Source organism: Mustela nigripes, chromosome 2 (assembly GCF_022355385.1).
Source record: "Mustela nigripes isolate SB6536 chromosome 2, MUSNIG.SB6536, whole genome shotgun sequence".
NCBI classification, from domain to species: Eukaryota; Metazoa; Chordata; class Mammalia; order Carnivora; family Mustelidae; genus Mustela; species Mustela nigripes.
This window is the reverse complement of record NC_081558.1, coordinates 19,398,317-19,421,993: the sequence shown is the minus strand read 5'-3', so window position 1 is coordinate 19,421,993 and position 23,677 is coordinate 19,398,317. Positions and strand designations below refer to the sequence as shown.

General features: G+C 39.6%; 1 protein-coding gene and 1 pseudogene across 3 annotated transcripts in view; both read right to left on the bottom strand.

Moving 5' to 3' along the window:
- The window catches only part of RBM6 (RNA binding motif protein 6), a 106,297-nt gene that overhangs the window by 48,881 nt on the left and 33,739 nt on the right, over positions 1 to 23,677 (bottom strand). The window contains exons 3-6 of one of the 3 annotated variants that reach the window (XM_059389767.1): positions 22,176 to 23,454; positions 20,878 to 20,967; positions 19,583 to 19,652; positions 1,972 to 2,045 (exon numbers count right to left, since the gene is read on the bottom strand). The exons of 1 other annotated variant lie outside the window; for it this stretch is intronic. In XM_059389767.1, the coding sequence (XP_059245750.1) occupies positions 1,972 to 2,045; positions 19,583 to 19,652; positions 20,878 to 20,967; positions 22,176 to 23,454 (1,513 nt within the window). Of the gene's footprint in view, positions 1 to 1,971; positions 2,046 to 19,582; positions 19,655 to 20,877; positions 20,968 to 22,175; positions 23,455 to 23,677 lie in introns of those variants that run through there. One more of the 3 variants, XM_059389768.1, reaches the window with a different exon arrangement.
- On the bottom strand, positions 9,357 to 9,511 carry LOC132012603 (U4 spliceosomal RNA; annotated as a pseudogene).

Below are 23,677 nucleotides of genomic sequence, written 5' to 3'. Positions count from 1 at the left end.
GTCTGTCTCTTTTCTTGGTCTAAGCTTCTGGAAGACAGAGGCTGTCTCTTATTTGTACTTGACACAGAGTACCTTATGGTACCTATGCTTAAGGTTAGCTACCTGTCAAAACATCCTATTTCACCATGAAAGAATTTTGGCCCAGCTCGTGCTTTGTTCACCAAGTAGGAGTCAGTCAACAGGGATTTGGGAGCCCTAAGAATGTTCACAGAATGTGTGGGGAGGGTGGGAGCAGAGATGTTGAAAGGCCACACCCCTTCAATACTGCCTGTGAAATGAACATTTTTCCAGATATGGCTCTAAAAGAAACCCTACCTAGGATAAACCTTTTTAAAGAAGGCTGTCCTCGTTCTATTTAACACTTCTCTTAAGGGACTAGAAATTTCAGACAGGATTTTTTGTTGGGACAGAGGGCGAGGCAGTTAAAACACAATATTGTTATTTGCTACGATCAATCGAAGATCAAACAGCTCTGATAAAAAGTAACACCCCTCTAAGAGAAAGACACAGTTGGGAGAACGGTACAAAAGAGAATGGCATGGCATGTGCCATGGCTCTCCTATTTATGTTTCCACCACTCATAGTATGATTTAGCACAGTGGAACAGGACTTAATGATTATTTACTGATTACAAGATGTTCATGAATTACATGAGTGTTCTATTAGGACCGTCAGAATGGAATCAACCATAAGCATAAAGTTTGGGACCTTCACTCTTCTCTCAAAATATTGGTAGCTGGCACAGTTTCTGACACATAATTAATATCTATTAAGTGACTGGCTTAATGATGGACAGCGAACAAATCAGTCAACAAGAACTCTGTCAAGGGGGTATGGCCTTAATCTAGTCATTCTCTGAGGATATAACAGCATTTATACTACTAACAATAGATATGGATATATCAAATATCCTCTAATTAGCGCTTGTTCCCAAAGGATTTATACCATGTCATTTCCATACCCATAAGGGGAGAACATGGCCAAAGAAGGGAGAAGGTTAAGTAATGAGCCATGCTGAATGGAACAAAGCTGATGAAAGGGCATCAGGCTCTAAGAGAGGTAGAGTTCACACGTAATATTACTCTTTTCTGGTAGAGCCTTAGGGCTCTTACCCTTAAGGGCACACTGCATTCACAGTTAAATACAAGCAGTGGGTACATAAAAATCAAACTGTATCATTAAGTTTCTTTCTCCCACTTGACAGATGAAGGAACTAAGACACCACAAAGAAAATAACTTTCCCCAAAGAAATACCATGACAAGAAGGATTCTTTCTACTTCATAATTCCTTCCAAAACTATCAGGTAAGGTTCAATTAAAAAAGTCCAAATGACAGTTCTAAGTGGCAAGCGGAATACATCTAGATGTTTCAAACATAAGGTAAGTATAGATTCAGATTCACCAGCTCTGACTATATACAGCCAAGGACTTGAGTACAAAACTCCAATTTATAAAGAGCCACGATGAATGCAATACACATGAACAAGCCACTCCTCTCTCCTCCCTGATGGCCCTCTTGAGAAAGCAGCACATGCGGACAGGACCTGAGTGCCACAGGAGTTGCCATCAGTGGTCTTCACCCTAGGTCTGGATATATGTACTGACCTAGAATTCCTGTGCCAGGCAGATCCTTGAGATGACAGACAGTCAAGGATCATTCTTTACATTAGGATCTCAGTATCAGTCACACTCCAAACCTGTCATTTTCCCCATATACTGTCTTTGTCATCTAGTCCAACTGCAACTGGGCTCTAGTTTTTAAAATACACTTGTGTCCAGTAACTCTACTTGTAGAGAAACCTTCCCAGTTTCTTTTAGAGTCTCGCAATACAACTTCTTTCTGGTTGGAATGCAGTATGCTCCAAATACAGATTTCTGGTACCTTTCCAAAGTTCAATCATTTGAAACCCTCCCTCCCCCTACATAAAAAATATATCCTTCCAGCATCATTTGACCGAAGTATAAAGCAACCTGGTTGGCCTCCATGCATCCGATGGCATCTTCCAAGAGTGAAAACTCCACGCAGACATAGCCATAGTCGTAACCTGGGGACAGCATTTAAATACAGACGGGAGTGGTGTTAGTGCCTTGCAAACACAAAAGACACACTTAAACCCCCTGTTTCTGAACCCCTTAACACAGCCCTCCCAACTAGGCCCTCCCTCCCCTATACTAGGCAAAGCCACTACTCCAAACAGAAAAAAAAGTACTGAAGGAAAATCTGGATGTTTCTGGGCTTTGAGAGTCACTCCAAAATGGCATTTTCTATTAACCAAGAAGATTTGCCCTCTTTAGCACTGATGGTCTTGGTGAGGGTACCCCAGAGTTAGGTAATCCCACAGAAAGTTCAAGTGGGGACCCAGAACATTTCACCACAGGCTGAATCTTCTGGAAAAACAAAGTCAACAAGAACAGGAAAGTATCTGGAAAAAAAAAAATGTATCCCGAGAGAAGAAGGAGAAGCAATTATCCCAAAGCTATGCTAATAGTCACCACTTTTCAAGCAGAAACCACCTTCAAAGACAGAAGTGCTGACAGACTGAGGCAACTATTCTGTTTGGATACCACAGGAGGCTTCTGGTTGGCAGGGGACAGACCATTTCAGGTCTCCTCTTTTTTTCCTTGTTTCAACTCAAGTCATAAACCAGCTTAAATCTTTATGAAAGGAAGAAGGTGTAAAAGCATAAGTAAGTACAAATAGCTGGGTCCAAAATTGTGCTTGTGCACAAAGATTGGCAGTAGAGTAGGCTGGGGGAGAGACAGCAGTTGTTAGCAATCAGTACATGTTCAAGAATTGTATAAACCATTAGAGTTATGGAACACCCTTTACCTTTCCCCTAAGCAAGTATCATTTGCAACTCTCATGACCCATGAGATTGGGAGCTCATGGGATTTACAGACTGCTGAGTTCTAATGTGAACCCATCCTTTATTTTCCCGGATACTGGCACCACATGACAACAAAAACACACTTGGCAATGCAATGCTCCACAAATGACTTCCATGCTTCCTCCACTGCCTCGCAGGATAAAGAAGCTCATCTTTAGGAGTGATGCTGTGCAAACGAACAGCAAGAAAAAGATGCAATTTGTTCAGATGAGAAATAAAACTCAGGAGAAGAGAAACAACACAGGACCCAGGCCAATTTTGAGCACAGAGTATATATAACAACAGGAAACTAAGTATTATTAAATCAAAGTATCAAGACCAAAACAAAACAAAAACTGGAGCAACAGAAAATATAACTTAAAAAAACAGACCAAATTTGGTGAGATGGATTGGATTCCTTGCCACATGAAATGAATGGTCTGAAATGTTTTCTTATGATAATAATAAAACCGTGACTTCAGACTTATTAAATACTTCAAATTAAATATTCCAATGTTACAATGGCATAGGCTGATTCTTGCTTTGAATTTTGCAAAATGACCAAGAAGAAGAAAACAAATCTACTCGATAGATATCCCAGCATCACCTTAGGCTGAGAGAGAGATTTTCTATTTGATTTTACAGCTTTGATTAACACAGATCAGAACTAACTGCTGCAACCTTTACTTAAATTTACGACAAAATCAGCCTTTTCTGATTAGTAACTATTTGAAGAAATGAAACTACCTTAAAGAAACGGTATATGTATTTTTATATATCCTATTAACAACAGAAATTGTCTTGCTTAATTCCTTTCAAGTGGATTTTTTTTTTTTAAAGATTTTATTTATTTATTTGACAGAGAGAAATCACAAGTAGATGGAGAGGCAGGCAGAGAGAGAGAGGGAAGCAGGCTCTCTGCTGAGCAGAGAGCCCGATGTGGGACTTGATCCCAGGACTCTGAGATCATGACCTGAGCCAAAGGCAGCGGCTTAACCCACTGAGCCACCCAGGCGCCCCTCAAGTGGATTTTCTTGATCAAACTCAGTGAACTTCTCCTACAGAAAACATTCTGCATTTGGGGGACCCCTGAGTGGCTCAGTCAGTTAAGCTTCTGACTCTTGATCTCAGTTCTAGTCTTGATCTCATCAGGGTCATTAGTTCCAGCCTCATGCTGGGCTCCATGCTGGGTGTGGAGCCGCTTAAAAAAATAAATTAAAAAAAGAAAAGAAAACATTCTGCATTTTGTAAAGCACTCTGAATGTTCTTGGAAAACACTAGAATAGCAGAAGCAAATAAGGTGCCTTGTATCAGCAAATATCTACTGCAAACACTTGACTGCATGTCCACAATCAGAAAGGGGTAGCTATGGAACAAGCAGATAAACTCTCAAGTGTGTTGATTACCTGCACAGAGCGTATCAAGGCCCAGGTGTGTGGAATGCAACCCTCTCTATGGCTGCCCAAATGAAAAACACAGGGAACTAACACCACATTGGAAAAGCCCTGAGTTTCCTTTCTGTGCTTAGACAAGTAACTACTGTGGCCCAAAAGAGCTCACAGAATCTGTGGGTGAAGAGAAAGAGTGAGATTTATGACAACATTCACACTTTACTGAAGAATACATAAGACTCTGATATTACAGTCACTGGGAAGGAAAAGATAGTTTGCAAGAGACATTATGAGCATTTCTATACATCAACTCTGCAATACATTACCCTAACAATGTACTTCAGACTGAACATTAAATCCATAAGCCCAACTTTCAATATTTTCTGCCCGAAATTTTAGCTATTAAATAATAACAAAAATTTAAGGCTTAATTATAGTACCCAAAACTTAAAAAAAAAATGCCCTGTCTTGAGCTTGGGCATTTTGTGTGTCTAAGACTTCCAGGAATTGCCCAAATGGACAACAGTTCGAAGTAATACTTACATAGCACTTGTTGGTGCAAGGCTGCATTCTGAACTCTTTATATACACTAATTAAATCCCCACAAGACTACCCTATGAGGTAAATACCATTAACCTCATTTTACCCATGGGGAAGCAGATAAAGAAAGAATAAGTAATTTGCTCAAAATCACCTCAGTGGTAAGTAGCAATATGGGCTCAGAGCCAGGGACCACATTCAAATTGATGCTGTTAACTGCATAGCCTTGCACCTTTCTTCTTTTTTTTAAAGATTTTACTTATTTATTTTTGACAGAGACAGAGCGAGAGAGGGAACACAAGCAGGGTAGTAGGAGAGGGAGAAGCAGGCTCCCTGCTGAGGAGGGAGTCCAACGTAGGGCTCGATCCCAGAACCCTGGGATCATGACCTGAGCCGAAGGCAGATGCTTAACAACTCAGCCACCCCAGCATCCCTAGACACTCACCTTTTAATAAAATCCTAGACTGATACGAGTAATCTGAATTCTGAATTTTACTAAGCCCAGTCATAGAAAGGGTCCCACATGCTCAAGCACAGACAAGTAAGACCATGTCTATGGTTGAGAAATACAGAAATCTGCAGCACTCCAGTTACCCCATTCTAAAATACCTACGGCAGAACCTTGTGCATGGACCCAAGTATGCAAGTTAGAAATCATTCACACTCATGGACTGCTATACTGGCTACCGAAAGTCTTCTGCAAAGACAAAAACCCAAAAGTCTTGTTGCAATTATAGCTATAAAAATTACAATACAGCAAGATACTTGATATGAGATGTTTAATAAAGCATATTTAAAAAGCTTTAAAAATGAGGATAATTATATATAATGTGTATAGGAAAAAGAACCAGAACTAAATACTATGAAGTCACTTATAACTCAGAGGTTAGAGATAAAAGTCTGCATATGAGATGAAAACCATGCATTGTCAAAATCATACTCGAACACCCCAACGTGAAGAACAACATACCATCTCTCAACATAGGTTAAGTCCAATATTGCCAGTTTTTCCTCCAGCGTCGCAACAGATCACTTTTCTTTTGGTTGACACCAGATGAAGTGGTTGGCTTGCATTTAAGGACCATAATGTATGAAAAACATATCACTTTAAATAACAGAATCACAGCTAGCACAGTGAATGCTCACACTTAGAGAAACTTGGGAGACAGAGACTAACTGAAGCCACAACTGAGTCACATCCCACTTCTCATGCTCACTCCATGAGAGGGAAGATGGAGTCGGAGAGAGGGGCTGAGCAACCACAGGTGAATATACAGAAATCTGAAAATGATGTAATGCAACACAACTGTACCTGAACATGATTACAGTGGTTCTACTATTATAGTGGGATAACTGGGGGTTTCTTTTTAATTCCTCCAATGTAATTTTATAATTCACAGAGTAAGTTCTAGTAGACCTATTCCACCCACAGACCTAAACATTCTGAAAGCAACCAACCAAACTTGCATTCAGAATTGCTAGAAGCTATTTGGGTATTAAGATAGTAAACTCGGGGTTAACAGTCCCATAGACAGACTCTGACCTAAGGAATAAGAAATTTTTTTATTACCTTTTTCTTCTACCCCCACATTCTGGGAAGAAGCCTGGTGGGCTGATGGATCTTTGTGCTTATTTATGTGACTATTAAAAAGGATATTTTACTCTACGTTCTAACCTAACTAAATGTATAGATTTTTCATAAAAATGTGAATGCTCCTTACAGGTTTGTTTGTTGGCAGCTAAGAAGGATGAGAACAGAGAAAGAAGGAAATCTATAAAGGTAACATTAAAATTTCAATTCTTCTTCATATTCATGAATCACATGATTGCCTATCACTCAAAAAAATACTGTGTTAAAAGCTAACAGGTGCTTAAGGGGAACAAGGTATGAAAACAAAGCCTTAATGAATATTGAATATCTTTTAGTCTCAGCTCCTAAAAAAGCTGACTCAGAGATGATGACAAACATAGCTCTTAATTGTTAAAGTCAACTGTAACCTCTATACCAAACCCTGCTTTTTTAACAATTACACAGCAATATTTACTTAAGGCAAATGAGATGAGCAGTCCTCTGTTCAAACTAGTCTAGAAAAACCCAACTATCATAAACAAGTCCAGCTGAACTTCCCATTAGGAGGACTGATTTACATTGATAAAGCCAAGAATACACATACCAACTAGGAAATGTAAAAAAAGGAATCAGGATTTTAAAGGACACAGGCAGAGGGGACTCATAATGAGCACTGACTAATCTGCAGAACTGCGAATGACTATATTGTATAACTGAAATGGAACTACACTGGAATTTTTAAAAAAAAGGATGAGGGAAATAGGCTTCTTTATTTTATTGGGTATCTTCGAGGGAAAAGAAAACAGATTTTTTTTTCTCTAAACAAGGATTTCTTTTTTTTTTTTTTAAGGTTTTATTTATTTGACAGAGATCACAAGTAGGCAGAGAGGCAGGCAGAGAGAGAGTTAGGAAGCAGGCTCCCCGTTGAGCAGAGAGGCCGACGTGGGGCTCGATCCCAGGACCCTGAGATCATGACCTGAGCCGAAGGCAGAGGCTTAACCCACTGAGCCACCCAGGCGCCCAGGATTATTATTTCTGTAGGAATAAAGCATTATGAATATATAGAGCACCACAAAAAAATCTTTTATTTTTATTTTTATTTATTTTTTTTTAAAGATTTTATTTATTTATTTGACAGACAGAGATCACAAGTAGGCAGAGAGGCAGGCAGAGAGAGAGAGGAGGAAGCAGGCTCTCTGCTGAGCAGAGAGCCCGATGCGGGACTCGATCCCAGGACCCTGAGATCATGACCTGAGCCGAAGGCAGCGGCTTAACCCACTGAGCCACCCAGGCGCCCCACAAAAAATCTTTAATAGAGATTCAAGAGGGCTATATTTTTATAGGTCCTATTTTCACATTTCATTGGGGCTACAGACTTTTACAAGTAAATTATCAAGTTAGAAATTTTAAGCAAAAACCAAAACAGAATCGATACAGTTATGTGAATTCCCACCAATGGAAATAATAAAACAAAGAAAGCAGATGTGCAAGATTGCTATTTTTTTTTTCAAAGTCCAGATTTTTTTTTAAAAAATCGATGTAAAAGATTTTTTTTTTAAGATTTTATTTATCCATTTGACAGAGATCACAAAAGGCAGAGAGGCAGGCAGAGAGAGGGGGGGAAGCAAGCTCCCTGCTGAGCAGAAGGCCTGATACGGGGCTCAATGCGGGGCTCGATCCCAGGACCCTGGGATCATAACCTGAGCCGAAGGCAGAGGCTTAATCCACTAAGCCACCCAGGCACCCCTCCGATGTACAAGATTTCTAACAAGTACTTTGCTCTGTTAAAATCACAAGTGGGGGTGCCTAGGTGGCTCAGTTGGTTAAGCAGCTACCTTCCGCTCAGGTCATGATCTCAGGGTCCTGGGATTAAGCCCCACATTGGGCTCCCAGCTCAGCAGGGAGTCTGCTTCTCCCTCTCCCCCCATTCCTGCTGATGCTCTCTCTCTCTCTCTCTCTCATAAAATCTTAAAAGAAAAACCAAAAACCCAAAACCTCAATATGCATTATGAAAATTTGGAAAATATCTGATTTGTCAACCTACTATCTGGGAAGAACACTATTAGACTCCATGAAATATATCATTTTGACATCTTATAAGCACTTTCAATCCTCTCCCCCTCAACTACTCACATAAGGCTTGCTGGTTTATAATAAAAGATGAAATGAGGAAGATACACAGTCATGATTACTTGCTAAATTTCTCAAAATTGCATATGGCTCTATTTGATTATGCTCCCTCTATCTGTGACAACTGGTTATTAAAAAGTGGGGGGCGGTTATATTTTCAAGTAGTTTTCAAAGTCCAAAATTAACCTTAGGGTGACTTCTTTATGATGGTTCTCTGGGCCCAGGATATCATTTGTTAGGAAATTCTTACCCTTACTTATTTTCATTCCAGTGACATTAACAACGCTATGTGGGCACAGTGGAGGGGTGTGTCCTTGACCTCAGAGAGTTGGCTTTTTTGAAGATTGTTTATTTATTTGAAAAAGAGAACTAGAGGTGGGTAGGGGCAGAGGGAGAGAGAAAAAAGCAGACTCCCTGTTGAGCAGGAAGCCTGACACAGGGCTCAATCCCAGGACCCAGAGATCCTGACCTTAGTGGAAGGCAGAAGACCAATCGAATGAGCCGCCCAGGCGCCCCTAGCTCTTTTCATTTCTCTATCTCCAATACAATGGTGCTTAGTTAACACCACAGCAACTGTAATGAGTTTCTTCACTGGAGCAACACACAAGAAAAGTAACTTCTCCAGTCTGTACATATGCAGAAGCTAACTCATCATGTGCTTTCAGTTGAGCCATTTCTCTCTGGGCCTGGGTTATCCATTTGCCAAGTTGCAATGATGGTAACTCCTTTCCAGGGTGGTTTCAGAGTGCATGAGATAATGCATTTCAGGACCCCCATGTTTCTATTACAAAGCATTATCAGGAACTAAAGATCAGACAGTACCTGTGTTGATGCTCCTCAAATATGCCCCAGTATTAAAATTTTGGCACTGATCAATTGTCTCACTGATTGCTAGTTTATGCTAAGAATATATCTGTTTCCCTCATAGATCACAAAGCTATTTTCATTTCAATTAGCAATAATCGCGCCTCGGATAAACCTCATTGGCTACGATACTGCCACTGCGCAAAGCTAGCTATTTTCATTTCAAGTGGAAAAAAATATGGCCCATAAACATTTTCCCCATTGCCTGGACCCTAGTACAAATAAATAGACAGGTCACCACTGTTCTAAGGGACTCTGGGAAGGTTCCACAAAGATAGTGGCTTCTGAGATGGAAGTTGCTCAAGATGAGAACAGATCATACTGCTCCAGCCACTTACCTATTCCAGAAGTAAAATATTATCCAGACAAGGGTCAGACTACGGGCATTCTGTGAGACTCACACTATGATCAGACCATAAGCCTATGTCACCTATACCTTGTAACAGAAAACTGATGCCCACCTAAACATACCAGATACCAGCCAGATCCACAATTGGGATGCCCAACTATGATAATATAGAAAGACATTTGGTCTCTGTTCTAGTTTCCTGACATGGAGTTCTTAAAACTCCTGGAATTTCCTGAATGATAAGGGTGACATGAGTGCCCATTGTTCTAATGAGGTGACTCTTGGGTGGGATCCTAGATAGCATCAGGATGGGGCCTGGTGATCAGAATGTCCAAATCTTGATCAGAAGCTTGGAACTTTTAGCCTTACCCCTCCAATGTGCAGGGACAGGAAAGGAGTTGGAATTTAAGCTAAGCACCAGTAGCCACAATGATTTAATCAAGAATGACTACATAATGGAACCTTCCATAAAAACCCCCCAATGATGGAATTTGGAAAGCTTCCAGGTTGGTAAAAAGTACCCACATATATCTGTGTGCAATTTTCTCTACTTCTTGTCTATCATTTCCTTTAACAACCATGAAAAGTCTGGTTTCATTTTAACTCTTTGAAAATCGGGGGACATCATTAACAATAACTTGCTGACCTCTCTGACCAATAATTATTTCCAACCATTCACTTAGGTGTTATTTTTTTTAAAAAAGCTTTATTTATCTGTTAGAAAGAGAGAAAGCACGCACAAGCAAGGGAAGTGGCAGGCAAAGGGAGAAGTGGATTTCCTGCTGAGCAAGGAGGCTGAGATGGGACTGATCCCAGGACCTTGGGATTATGACCTAAGCTGAAGGCCGTGCTCAACTGACTGAATAATTCAGCTGCCCCAGGTGTTATTCTTTTTCTAAGCCTGTTGACTCTAAAATTTCTATGTTTGTCATCCTCTAGTGACTTTAGCATTAGAAATAACTGAACATATTTTAGGATGCTTGGGTGGCTCAATCAGTTAGGTGTCTGCCTTCAGCTTGGGTCATGATCCTGGGTTCTGGGATGGGTCCCGCGTCAGGCTCCTTAGTCTAAGGGGAGCCTGCTACTCCCCCTGCTTGTACTCTCACTCTCTCTCTCTCACTGGCAAATAAAATAAATAAAATCTTAAAAAAAAAAAAAAGAACTAACCATTTTTCATCAAGTTATCCATAGTGGTAAACATCAAACTTTCAGCCAAATAGAACCCATGTAAGAACTCCCAGATCCCTTAAAAAAAAAAAAAAAACTGATTTATAAGATACTGTGACCTATTCAGATGAATACAGGAACATATATCCATTTTCCACAGAAACCGAAGCCCCTAAGGTCAAAGATTACAATGCTCATGATCACCAGCATATCCTCTGCACCTCAAGGCACTATAACTATTGGCTGAATAAATAAATCAATAAACAAACAATAATATTCTGTAGTAGTTACGAAGGTAGAGTCATATACTAATCAGAATGGCAAATACTTGGTAGGCAAATGAATCATAAGCTTTTCAGGGGGTACAGGGTGCTGTTTTATTTTTTATTTTTATTTTTTTTATTTTTTAAATAAAAAAGGCAGAGAGAGAGAGAAAGGGAAGCAGGCTCCCTGTGGAGCAGAGAGCCCGATGCGGGGCTCGATCCTAGGACGCTGAGATCATGACCTGAGCCGAAGGCAGCGGCTTAACCCACTGAGCCACCCAGGCGCCCCGCTGTTTTATTTTTTAAAAGATGAAAATATAACAACATTTTCTAGGCGCAGCATAATGAATTGAACTGAGACTAGGGACAATCAATTATGAACTCTACCTATAAGGTTTAAGTACCAGTCAGTAAGCCATTAATATCTGGTTAAAGCTCTGTTAAATATTCTAAATACTCATGAAAATGTTTTTAATTTTAAAGATTGATTTAAGAAATCAATCTTTATATGACTTGTCAACCAATTTTCAAGGTTTATTTTCTAAAATTGAGATGTAATTTATACCACAAAATAAACTCTTTTAAAGTGTACAATTCAAGGGCACCTGGCTGGCTCAGTAGGTGGTATGCAACTCTTGGTCTCAGGACTACGGGTTCAAGCCCCACGCTGGGTGTAGAAATTACTTAAAATCTTAGGGGATGCCTGGGTGCCTCAGCCAGTTGGGTGTCTGACTCTTGGTTTTAGCTTGGGTCAGAGTTGACGTATCTCTCTCCCTCCCCTCCCCCACTCTCTCATAAATAAAAACAAAATCTTAAAAAAAAATCTTGAGGGGTGCCTGGTCAGTTAAGTGTCTGACTCTTGATTTTGGCTCAGGTCATGATCTCAGGGTTGCGAGATAGAGCCTGTGTCAAGCTCTATGCTGGGTGTGTAGCCTGCTTAAGATTTTCTTTCTCCCTTTCCCTCTGCCTCTCCCCAGCACCCTCCAAAAAAACAAAAAACAAAACAAAATCCTTAAAAATAAAATAAAACAAAATAAACTGTACAATTCAGTGGTATATTTATAAAGTAGTGTCATCAAAGCTTACACATAAATTAGATAGAGGTCCTAAATGCTAATGTAAGAAATATGGAAGCAGGTAAAAATTGTTTTAATTAACATTTTGAGGGTGCAGAATTTAAGCTAGAAAGGGTGAGCACAGATCAGATGTTCTGGTGTAAGGATAAAGTTAAAAGAAGAGGCCAATGTAGTTTCATATCCTATAAATAGTTTGTATGTAGAGCCTCTATCTTCTGCCCACTGAAGGTAGTAACATAATGACTTTCCCTCCGCGGACTGAAGCTAGAAAACAACTGGCTGCTGCATTATTCCCTCCCCCTGATTAGGGACCCTTTAATTCTTGCTACTCCAGCAGAAGAAACTTTCATGAATCCTTCTAAACACCCAAAGGCACTAGAAGCCCCATATAGACTTATATAACCTAGAAGACTCAGGCAAAGCCACCTGAGCATTTGGCCAAAGAAACAAGTACAGAAGCCAGAAGCAATTCTACCTAGAGAAGAGTGAGGAACTGGGAAAAGCAAGAAGCTAACAAAGGGCTAGAGTTCAAACACCTTCCCCATCTCGGAGATGCACATTCCATCTTGGCTAAATAGCTCTGGGGAAGAGGAAATGAATTGCCAATTAAAGCATCTGCTCATCGCTGTCGTGCTATATTCTCATGCTATCTCTTCTATATCAGATGTCACATACAGTTTAGGTAGAGATCTCCAAGATTACAAAGTCTACCAACCAAAACCCACAAAGGTGGTGGTTCTTGCTTCTGAATAAAATGATGCCTTGGGTTGTGAAGATGTCTCATTATCAGTTCTAGAATGAAACTCCAGGGGCACCTGGGTGGCTCAGTTGGTTAAGCATCTGTCTTCAGCTCAAGTAGGGATATTTAGGTCTGGGGATTGAGCCCTGCGTAAGGCTCTCTGCTCAGCAGGGAGTCTGCTTTTCCTTCTCCCTCTGCGCTCTCTCTCTCTCTCTCAAATAAATAAAATCTAAAAAATAAAATTTATAGACTAAAACTCTATACCCAAAAGCCCCAAGGAAAGAAGAATGCAGGGAGTCCAGTAAAAGTCAACAATAATATAAAAACTTCCCTACTAGGGCTGCAGATTACCATAGCCATCCTTCGACTTAAGTGGTTTCAACAAAGGAGTTTAAATTGAAGGATGAGTCGGAATAGAAAATGAGGACCACCCAGATGCCCCAAGACATTTTTATTTTAAAAGCTTTGCCATCTTTGCTTAAGGCTCCTCTGTAAACACCCTCCCCAAATGTGGTACCAAATCTATTAAGACTCCTGGCTGAAAACAGTACCTTCTGCAGTTTTAGAAATGTGACAAGAAAATGGGATGCTTTCCAATTAGCCTATGGTCAGTTTTCCCCTAAAAACTAAAAATTTTTACTTGTCTAGTCTGTAAGTGCCAAAAGTACTGCAAAAAAAAAATGTGTATTTGCATTTTCCAGCTCTATTTTTTCTAAATGACGTTAACTATTGTGTCTTTAGCTACTCCATTTGGAGTATCATCAACTGTGCATGTCTTGTATCATCAGGATCAATCCATTTCACAATGGATTTCTGCCCCTAAAGTGACAGATTCTCTCTGGGTTTTTCTTTTCTTAAAACTTCTATTTTATCAACATGATGGTAAAAACTCAAACCATTTCAATTGTGAAAAATGAAAGGTTACGATATAAGCCTGTTACTCAGGGCCACAGAAACTGTGCCCTTTTGTTATATGAATGCTAACAGACTCAATGCAAGATATGCCTTCTTCCTACTACTACCTCCATTTAGCCTTCTAACTTTCCTATTAAAATTTTTTTGTTTGCTAAATAATAAAACAGTACTGTAATAATTCTGTACCACTTCAGTAACTATGAAAAATTACTTTCTGTGTATGAGACATATTAGGAAACTTAATCCAGAAGCTGTATCATTTTTGCTTAAATAATACAAATTCCTTTGGAAAAAGCATCATAGCATACTGGATGGCATGTAAATCCATCTAAAAACCAAGAACAATTCTATGTTCATAAGTTACAGAAACACTTTGGGGCGCCTGGGTGGCTCAGCTGGTTTGGCATCTGCCTTCAGCTCAGGTCGTGATCCCAGAGTCCTGGGATCAAGCCCCACATTGGGCGCTCTGCTCAGTGTGGAGTCTGCTTCTCCCTCTGCCTCTCCCTCCCTCTGTTCCTGCTCTCTCAAAAAATAAAATCTTTTTAAAAAGTGGTATTAATCTACCACCATTCCAAGATCTCTGGAGGAAATATGCTACATAAACAGAAAGTACAACTAAGGGCATAAAATAGCATCAACCCTACTCTACCTCCTGCCACAGCTTACTACAGCAGAACTGGTATCAGGTAGGAAAGGCAAGTGTTTGCCATGGGCTCCTAAAGCACATAAGCATTAGCCTTTTTGACTTAAAGAAGGTCCACCTGCTTATTAAGTCTCTTCTAAACTGTACCAAAAAGTTCTAGAATAAAGAATATAATCGGGGCGCCTAGGTGGCTCAGTGGGTTAAGCCGCTGCCTTTGGCTCAGGTCATGATCTCAGGGTCCTGGAATCGAGCCCCGCATCGGGCTCTCTGCTCAGCAGGGAGCCTGCTTCCTCCTCTCTCTCTCTCTGCCTGCCTCTCTGCCTACTTGTGATCTGTCAAATAAATAAATAAAATCTTTAAAAAAAAAAAAAAAGAATATAATCAATCCAATGCAGTGAGTGGTTCTACCAATTCAGGGCACATCAAAATCACACGGATGACTTGTTAAAGCAATGATGGCTGGGCCTTTTCCGCAGAGTTTATGATCTGGTAGGTCTAAATCAAGGCTGGAGAATTTGTATTTCTTTCTTTCTGTTTCCTTTTTCTGTCAGAGAGAGAGAGTGCACAAGTAGGGGGAGCAGTAGGCAGAGGGAGGAGCAGGCTCCCCGCTGAGCAAGGAGCCCAATGTGGGACCAATCCCAGGACCCTGGAATCACACCGAGCCCAAGGCAGAGAGGCTTAACCAACTGAGCTAGCCAAGCATTCCGAGAATTTATATTTCTACCAAGGTCTGAGGTAGTGCTGACACTGCTGGTCCAGAACCCACTCTGAGAACCACTGCACTATAGTTCACAGAGGCTGTTCATTGTAGTCTTTATCTTGAAAGATTTATGCTGATCACTTAACAAAAAATACATCAATTGTACTGTCAGTTTTTCAACTTTTTATTGAAAATCATTTCCAAGTTACAAAAAAGTTGCAAGAATAACAGCACAAAGAACACACACATGGACGTTACCCAGATTCAGCTATTGATATATTTTTGTTTTCTTTTCTTTTTATTTTTTTATTGTGTTATATTACCATACAGTACATCATTAGTTTAGGATGTAGTGTTCCATGATTCACTGTTTGTGTATATAGCTACTGACATACTTTGTTGTATCTAATATCATTCATTACTCTCTTCCTACCCTGTCCATACACAGCAAGTATTTTTCCCTAAACCACATAAGAGAAAAAAACATACAACTTGGTCCTCTACCCCTAAAAACTTCAGTGTGTACTTCCTAACAAGGATGTTCTCTTATATAAATACAGTAGATATCAATTTCAGTGAATTTAACATCCATACACCACTACCACAATCCATACGGAGGAGTTCCATTCTGCCCAAAATTCCCTCATGCTTCCACTTTACAATTGACTCCTCCCCCAACACCCCGGCAACCACTACTTTCTACTCCTTTTAATTCTGCTTTTTCCAGAGCATCACAGAAATGGAATCATGTTGTATGTAGTCCTTTTAAAAATTATGATCAAATACACATAACATAAAATACACCACTTAACCGTTTTTGCAGTGCAATTCAGTGGCATTTAAATACATTCACAACATTATCCAGCTATCCCCACTACCTGCTTCCAGAACATTTTTATCACCCCAAAAAGGAAACCCTATACCCATTAAGCAGTCACTCCCCATCTCCCCCTTCTCCAGCCTCAGACAACAGCCAAGCTACACAATTTGCTTTCTTATTCCATGGATATGCCTATTCTGGATATTTTATATAAATGGGATCATACTATATGTGCTCTTTTGTGCCTAGCTTCTTTCACTCAGCACAATGTTTTCAAGATTCATCCAAGTTATAGCATGTATCAGTATTTCATTTCTTTTTATGGCAGTGTGTAGCCTTTTCAATCTTGTTTCTTTTACTCAGCACAATACCTGAGATTCCTCCACGTTGTTACGTACATGCGTAGTTTTGTCATTTTTATTGCTGAGTAGTATTCCACTGTAGGCACACCAAAGTTTGTTCATCCAGCCACCAAATTTCACTCTCGATACTTTTCCCAGGAATGTAATCATTTCACTCAAGGTAATTTACAACTAATGGGGTTATAATATATTTGCAAATGGCAAAAGAAAAACTCAAATATATATCACATATGTAGCTTCACAACTCCTTATCTGGAACTCCAAAATCCCTTAAATATTAAGTGTTTTGGAAAATTTTCAAGTCATATGAAGTCAATTGGAGACAAATCCTGACCTATGGTATACTGCGTCTCTTTACAGTCTTTACAGTCCTCTCAGTGAGAATAGTCACATATTTTGGTGCAGAAGTATTCTTATGACTGATATACATCCCACTGGGGGATATAATTCATATTTGATCTATGTACCACATTGCCCCTCTGCATTCAGAAAAAGTCATAAACTTATTTGACCCCACAGATTTTGGATAAAAGTTGTGACCCTGTATTCACACAGCCCTAAATGAAACAAAAATTAAATCAATGATTACCAGAGTCAGTGAACAGGCATTAATCTTTTCTCTCCATTATAGACTGTTCTCCATTACACCAACTAAACCTCTGCCCTACAGTCCCCTTCTTAAGAGCAGTGTCCATCCTGCATGGTCTTTGCAGGTTATTATAAGCCTAAAGAAACTGACTGCCATTTATGAAAGTTACCTCTTCTACTAAAATGCACATAAAGTCTTTTAACAAGCAAATGTTAAAAACATTCTTAAAACATCTGATTGCTTCAAGGCATATTCTTCAGCAGATATAAGGCTGCACTGCTCTGAAACCTAAATGACCCCTTTAACGTTCCTCACCTGAGAAGAGAACGCAGCTGCTATGAATACACATCACAGACACTTACTCATTCCACACATACTGAGAACCCATCAGTGCCAGGAGAGTGGCAAGCATGAGGGTAACAGGAAGGAACAAGATAGACAAGGCTCCCACTGTCATGGAACTAACTCTCTGGGAGGAATAAGATACACAAAACCACTAAGAAAATACCAGAATGATCGATCCTATGACAACAAACCAGGATATGATGAAAAACCACCAAGGAGTGATTCTGGATTGGATGGTGAGGTAAGGCCTTGAGAGGTGAAACTGAAGCCAAGAACTAAATCCCAAAAGACGAGTGAGGATCAGAGGGAAGGACAGTGCAAAGGCCCTTTCAGAGAAAGAAGTCTATACTGATCAAGTCTACAGAAAGGTTCAGTGTGGCTATAGCATAAGAAGAAAAGTGGAGAGCAGTATGGGATGAGATCAAATAGCCAATGGCCAGCTCATGCAGGATTCTGTAAGTCAGAACAAAGAATTGTGAATTTCTTCCAAATGAGATGGAAGACCATTAGAGGATTTTAGGCATGGCAGTTAACATGATCTGACGGATATCTTCAAACATTCATTCTACTTGCCACGAAGAGATGGATAACATGGGACTGGTAATCCAATTCTCTCATTAAAAAAAGAACCATATATACATATTTAATACACTGTCACTTCATATAATAAAATGTGAAGAAAAGACTATTTCCTGAAAGGTGATTTTTTTTTAAACCACTGTCTTGAATGATTTCACATGAGTATCAATGTCTTTGGTCTGCCAATTAGGTTTCTAATAGCTACTATACCATGCAAATTTAAGAACTACTTCTATGGACCTTATACATTAAGTATTACTCTGCTAATACATCTGACAATATAAAGTCAATGAAGAAATGAAGAGTTTAAGCTGCTATTTAAACTTCAAGACATCTCTACTTTCCTTAAAATACCAATACTTAATAAAAACACAGTTCATGAAATAAGACCAAAACTGAGGTTACTGCTGTCAGTTAAAATGTAACTGTGGTCTATAAATTCTACTTTTAGTTCTTAAAGATAATAGTACATCTAGAAAATGTGTATAAGACACGTGCAAAAAAAAAAAAAAGACATGAATGTGTAAGAACAACCATTACTACTCTTACATTTCCACAAATTGAGGACTGATTTTTTTTTTTTTTTTTGAGAACTGAGGCTTTTAAAACAAAAATATACTTAGCTTTCTAGAAAAATATTTACAGAAAAAAATACTTCTGGACTTCACAAAAATACCAAATTATTTCAAACACCAAAAATTTATTTTTATGGATAGTTTTCCTCTGCAGAACCAAACTGAAGAAGCAGCTCTCTAGTTAATACAAAGAAATTTATTCCATGGTAAACTCTTTAGAGGTAAACTATATCCTCAAAATACAGCATACTCTTACTTGAAGTGTTCTTTAATTTGGATTACTAAAATTCTAAGTTCTGTGAACAGATTAATGATCTACTTTCTTCAATTTAAAATCCCACAAGAGATCACTTGAAGATTACTTTCACTTTTAAATCATTCCATATTATACAGACTAAAATATCACTCAATGCCTTGAGTGCCTAGCATTTCACTTTCAGTTTTTTTGTACTAAGATTTGAAGGAACTGACCAAACATGATACTCTAAAACACTAGGACAATATTATGAAAAGTTTAATCTGTAGTTCAGACCACAGAGCAGAGGTCAAAGAGAAAGTTCTTCTCGATCTATTCATAGGTTTCAACAAAACAGCTGTTGCAGGGCTTCATTCTCAGAGCAAGATTGAAAATCCAAGAAACCGCTAATTTGTACAAGTTCTCTGGAAAGTTGTAAATTTCAGGCTGAAGCAATGAAATGTAAATTTTTAAACAAAGTAAATTTATTACATCTTGCCAGGCTCAAACATAAACACTCCACCACAATGAAGAACATACATAGTAAATTTAATGATTATATAAAATATATTCAGGGATAAATGCTACGATACTAACTTTCTATCTTAAACGCTACAACACTCACTTTATATCTCATAGGCACCCAGAAGAACTGGAACATGCATCCTCATCGCCCACGTGTGGACAAACAGCCACAAAGAACCACAGCTAAGCCTAAAGTTGGCTGTTCTTTGAAGGCATCAATAGGAGGCTTCTGGAAATCTTAACCGTGGTTTCTTAAAATAACTTTGAGTAGCACATGATGCAGAAATGTGACAAAGACTCTTCCAAACCCAAGGCCACTGGCATGTGCAGAAACTCACCTGTGTTATACTCCTTCAACTCCAAGTCCTTTACAGGCACGCCATCAGGAGTCCGAAAGGCATTAAGAATCTGCAAGAATATGGTGTATACACGAATGATGTAAAACATTAATCAAACACTAAATATTTAATTTTCCCTCCTTGATTTTATTCTATGTAATTTAAGGCTATCATCACTTTATTAAGGCAAAATTAACCCATGTACATTCTAGGCATTCAAAACTGTTAATAAGCAGAACATAATTACTCAAAAATTCCCAAGTACACAAAAAAGGCAGAAGAACATAACCATCAAGTACCCGAGCTCTGAAATCAGACTGCCTACGTTCCAAGCCTCTTTTGCTCTCTTGCTGTGTAACTTTTCAGTGCCCAGTTTCTCATCTGTTAAACATAAGATGATGCGATGATGCCCTGGGCTCATGCCAGTCCAGAGCCATGGCACTTAACTCCCTCAGCCTGGTCAGGTTATTTTTCCCATCTTCAGAAGGACTGTTCTCTTGCAGCATTCAGGCCTGGGCTCAAATGTCATTTCCTTAGTGATACCTTCCCCCAACTACCCAAATGAAAATAGCCCCTAGCCCAGTTATGCTCAACACCTTTATTTTTGTTTCCTTTAGATCATTTATCACTGCCTGAAATTATGTTTTTTGTTTACTTTTTTATTACCCATGGACGCAGTGACTTTACAATACTCACTGCTGCATCACTCAGTGCCTAGCATGTGCTTGGTGCTTTGTATTTGGAAGGAATGAATAAAGAGTACCTATTCCTAGGATGCAGTCAAAATTAAAGAACTAATGCTAGTAAGCATCACATGACGCCTGGCACAGAGTAAACACAATCTGCTCTTCCTATTATAAAAGCCTGACCATATTTTCCTCTAAGTTCAGCCATTACAGCCAGTCCTTCAACACTGAAGAGTTATGCATCTCCTAGTTTTTACTACTGTAAATAAACTGCATCTTTATGTATGCAATCCAATGGTCCCTCTGGGATTATGTCTTAAGGGATGATTACCAGGTCTGAGGATAGCAATCATGAACCTCACCTCAGTGAGTGAATGCGTAACTGCTGAAATCTACGTAAGTTCTATGGATTGTACCCAAGCCAACTTGCTGGTTTAGCTACTGTACTATAGTAATGTAAGATGCGAACACTGCAGGAAGGACACCCAAAATTTCCCTGTAAGTTTCTTTGCACCTTCCTATGAATCTATTAATTTTTCAAGACAAAAAAGTAAAAATAATTTTTTAATTGACAAAAAAGGGAAAAAGAAAAAGGAAAAAGAGCCTTACCTCTTCTTTTGTGGCATTTTCAGGTACCCCACTTAATCGAATAAGCTTGCTTGGTTTTTCCTCATTTGGGCCAGTCCTATAATCTTGATCCTTGAATCCAGAATAAAAAATTATTTCAGAAATAAAAGCATGTTAGTTTGCAAATGAAAGCAAAGATGAAATGCAAGTTCTAAGTATCAAATATCAAAATCACTTGCATCACATTAAGATATGAAAAATTTTAATTCTCTACTTTTCTGAGTTCCAAAATTTGATTTCAAATCATTAGTATATAAGTGTGCTAAAATCAAGGCTCACTGAGGAGTCTTGAAATAGTAAAGCAGAACATTAAGAGAAACAGTGCTGAATAGGACTTATAACCATGAAAAAAAAAGAAAAAAAAACCCACTAACATTCTAAAAAATATTTTTCACATAATAAAAAAATATGTATGCATATGTAAATATAAATATGTAAAATTTTCCTTTCCTGAATGAGAAAATAGGAAAAAAAATTATTATTATTATTATTTTTTTAAAGATTTTATTTATTTATTTGACAAAGAGAGATCACAAGTAGGCAGAGAGGCAGGCAGAGAGAGAGAGGAGGAAGCAGGCTCCCCGCTGAGCAGAGCCTGATGCGGGACTCGATTCCAGGACCCTGAGATCATGACCTGAGCCGAAGGCAGCGGCTTTAACTGACTGAGCCACCCAGGCGCCCCAGAAAAAAAATTTTAATCAGGTGCCATTTGTCAAAGATGTCAACTATAAATAAATTTCAGAACAAAATCAAAAGGTGTCATCTGACCATACAAGAGTACAATTCAGAGAAATCTGTATTTTCTGTATTCACAGAAGCCTCAACTGCACTGTCCTCTCTTACTCTTTAAAGTGTCCTGATCTTGGGGCTCTTAGGTGGCTCAGTGGGTTAAGCCTCTGCCTTCAGCTCAGGTCATGATCTCAGGGTCCTGGGATGGAGCCCCACATTGGGCTCTCTGCTCAGCGGGAAGCCTGCTTCCCTCTCTTCCTCTGTCAGTCTCTCTGCCTACTTGTGATCTCTCTCTCTCTGTCAAATAGATAAAATATTTGGGGGGAAAAAAAAAAGTATCTCTACACCCAACATGGAGCTCACACTTATAATCCTGAGCTCTAGCATCATAATCTCTACTAACTGAGCCAGTCAGGTGTCCCCATTTTGTTTTTTAATGGTTATAGAAGGGGAGACCCATGACCAAGGATCCTGGACCCTAACGCTTCATCCTTCAGAAATGCCTTATGATACAACAAGAAGCAGAAAAGCAATCTATTCCATTAATATACCTGAAGGTCCCGCTGGGCATCTCGGGAGGTTTTGCCCTCTGGAAAAGACTTGCTCTGACCATAGCCAAATATCTGGTTTCCCGGCAGCCTGTGATCCACATCACGGTACTCCATGCTTCTGTAATCAGTGTCTTCCCGGCCAAGAAAGTCCAGACCACCTTCTTCTTTAAACACACCAGCATCTGAACTCTGTTGTTCCCCTCCAGAAAGTTGTGACTTGTCTTGGTCTTGAAGTGGACTCCGGCTGTTTTGAAAGTCTGATGTGGACTCATGTTCAAAGGCCGCATCTTGTTTTTCTCCTTCTCTTGTTTCTGAATGTTCAAATTCTCCCTTCTGAATGCCAAAAGCAGGCCTTTCTGTTGTATGGTCATGTTTGGATTCTTCTCTCTTGTTCACGTTCATACCAGAATGTTCTCTATCTTGTGTAGAGGGTTGTATGTAATCCAAAATATTTGGATCCACAGAGGGCATCTCCCTATCTTTAAACTCCATACAAGGTCCCACCTCTCTGCTCCTAAAATCCTGATCAGTCCTGGACCGGTGTCTACCTCTGAAATCTGAATGTGGCGTATCCCTGTCCCTAAAGTCTAGATCACTAGTACCTGAACCTCGGCCTCTGAAGTCCACCTGTGTTCCATCTTTGTCCCTAAAGTCCAAATCAGATACATCTCTATTCCTAAAGTCAGAACGGGACTGATCTCTGGCCCTGAAATCCAGATCTGATAAATCTCGTCCCCTAAAATCGGTGTGGGATCCATCCCGGCCTCTAAAATCTAAATCGTAAGTGCCCCGGCCCCTGAAGTCAGATGAAGGAGCATCCCTACCTCTGAAATCAACAGTGTGAGCATCCCTGTCTCTGTAGTTCATGTGAGATGTCTCCCTACCTCTATAATCCATAGAAGTCCCATCTCCACCCCTATAGTCCATTGGTGGTCCTTCTCTATCCCGAAAATCCCCAGAATGTATGTCCCTACCCCTGAAGTCCAACTGTGATGAATCTCTGCTCTGGAAATCAGAAGATGAAAAATCTCCCCCCCTAAAATCATGTCCAGGTCCCTCCCCTCCTCGATAGTCACCATGCGGTCCGTCTCTAGCTCCATAGCTGAAAGAATGCTCCTCTACATTTGCAAAGGGAGGCCCCGAATGCCCCTGGAAATCAAAGGGAAGTGAATCTCTGCCAGGAAAGTTGCCAGAGTGTCTCTCTTGAGCATGACTCTTAAGGGGAGGAGGAGGATAATCCCTGTTCCACCCGGGAGCAAACCTTTCTTCTTGGCTCCCACTGTAGAAACAAAGACAGTGTTATTCATATTGTCCAGAGAGTTTGAAATCTACACACCAGCATATTCTTCTCTAATCACAGCACATTCTTCTGTAAACATTTTTTTTTTTTTTGGCAGAGTTCTGTAACAAGGTCCTAGATCTGCAGAAAACAGCAATGTTTTGCTATTTTAAGACGAAGTGGCGGAGTAAACTTTTATGTTCCCATTTCAGAACACGAGGAA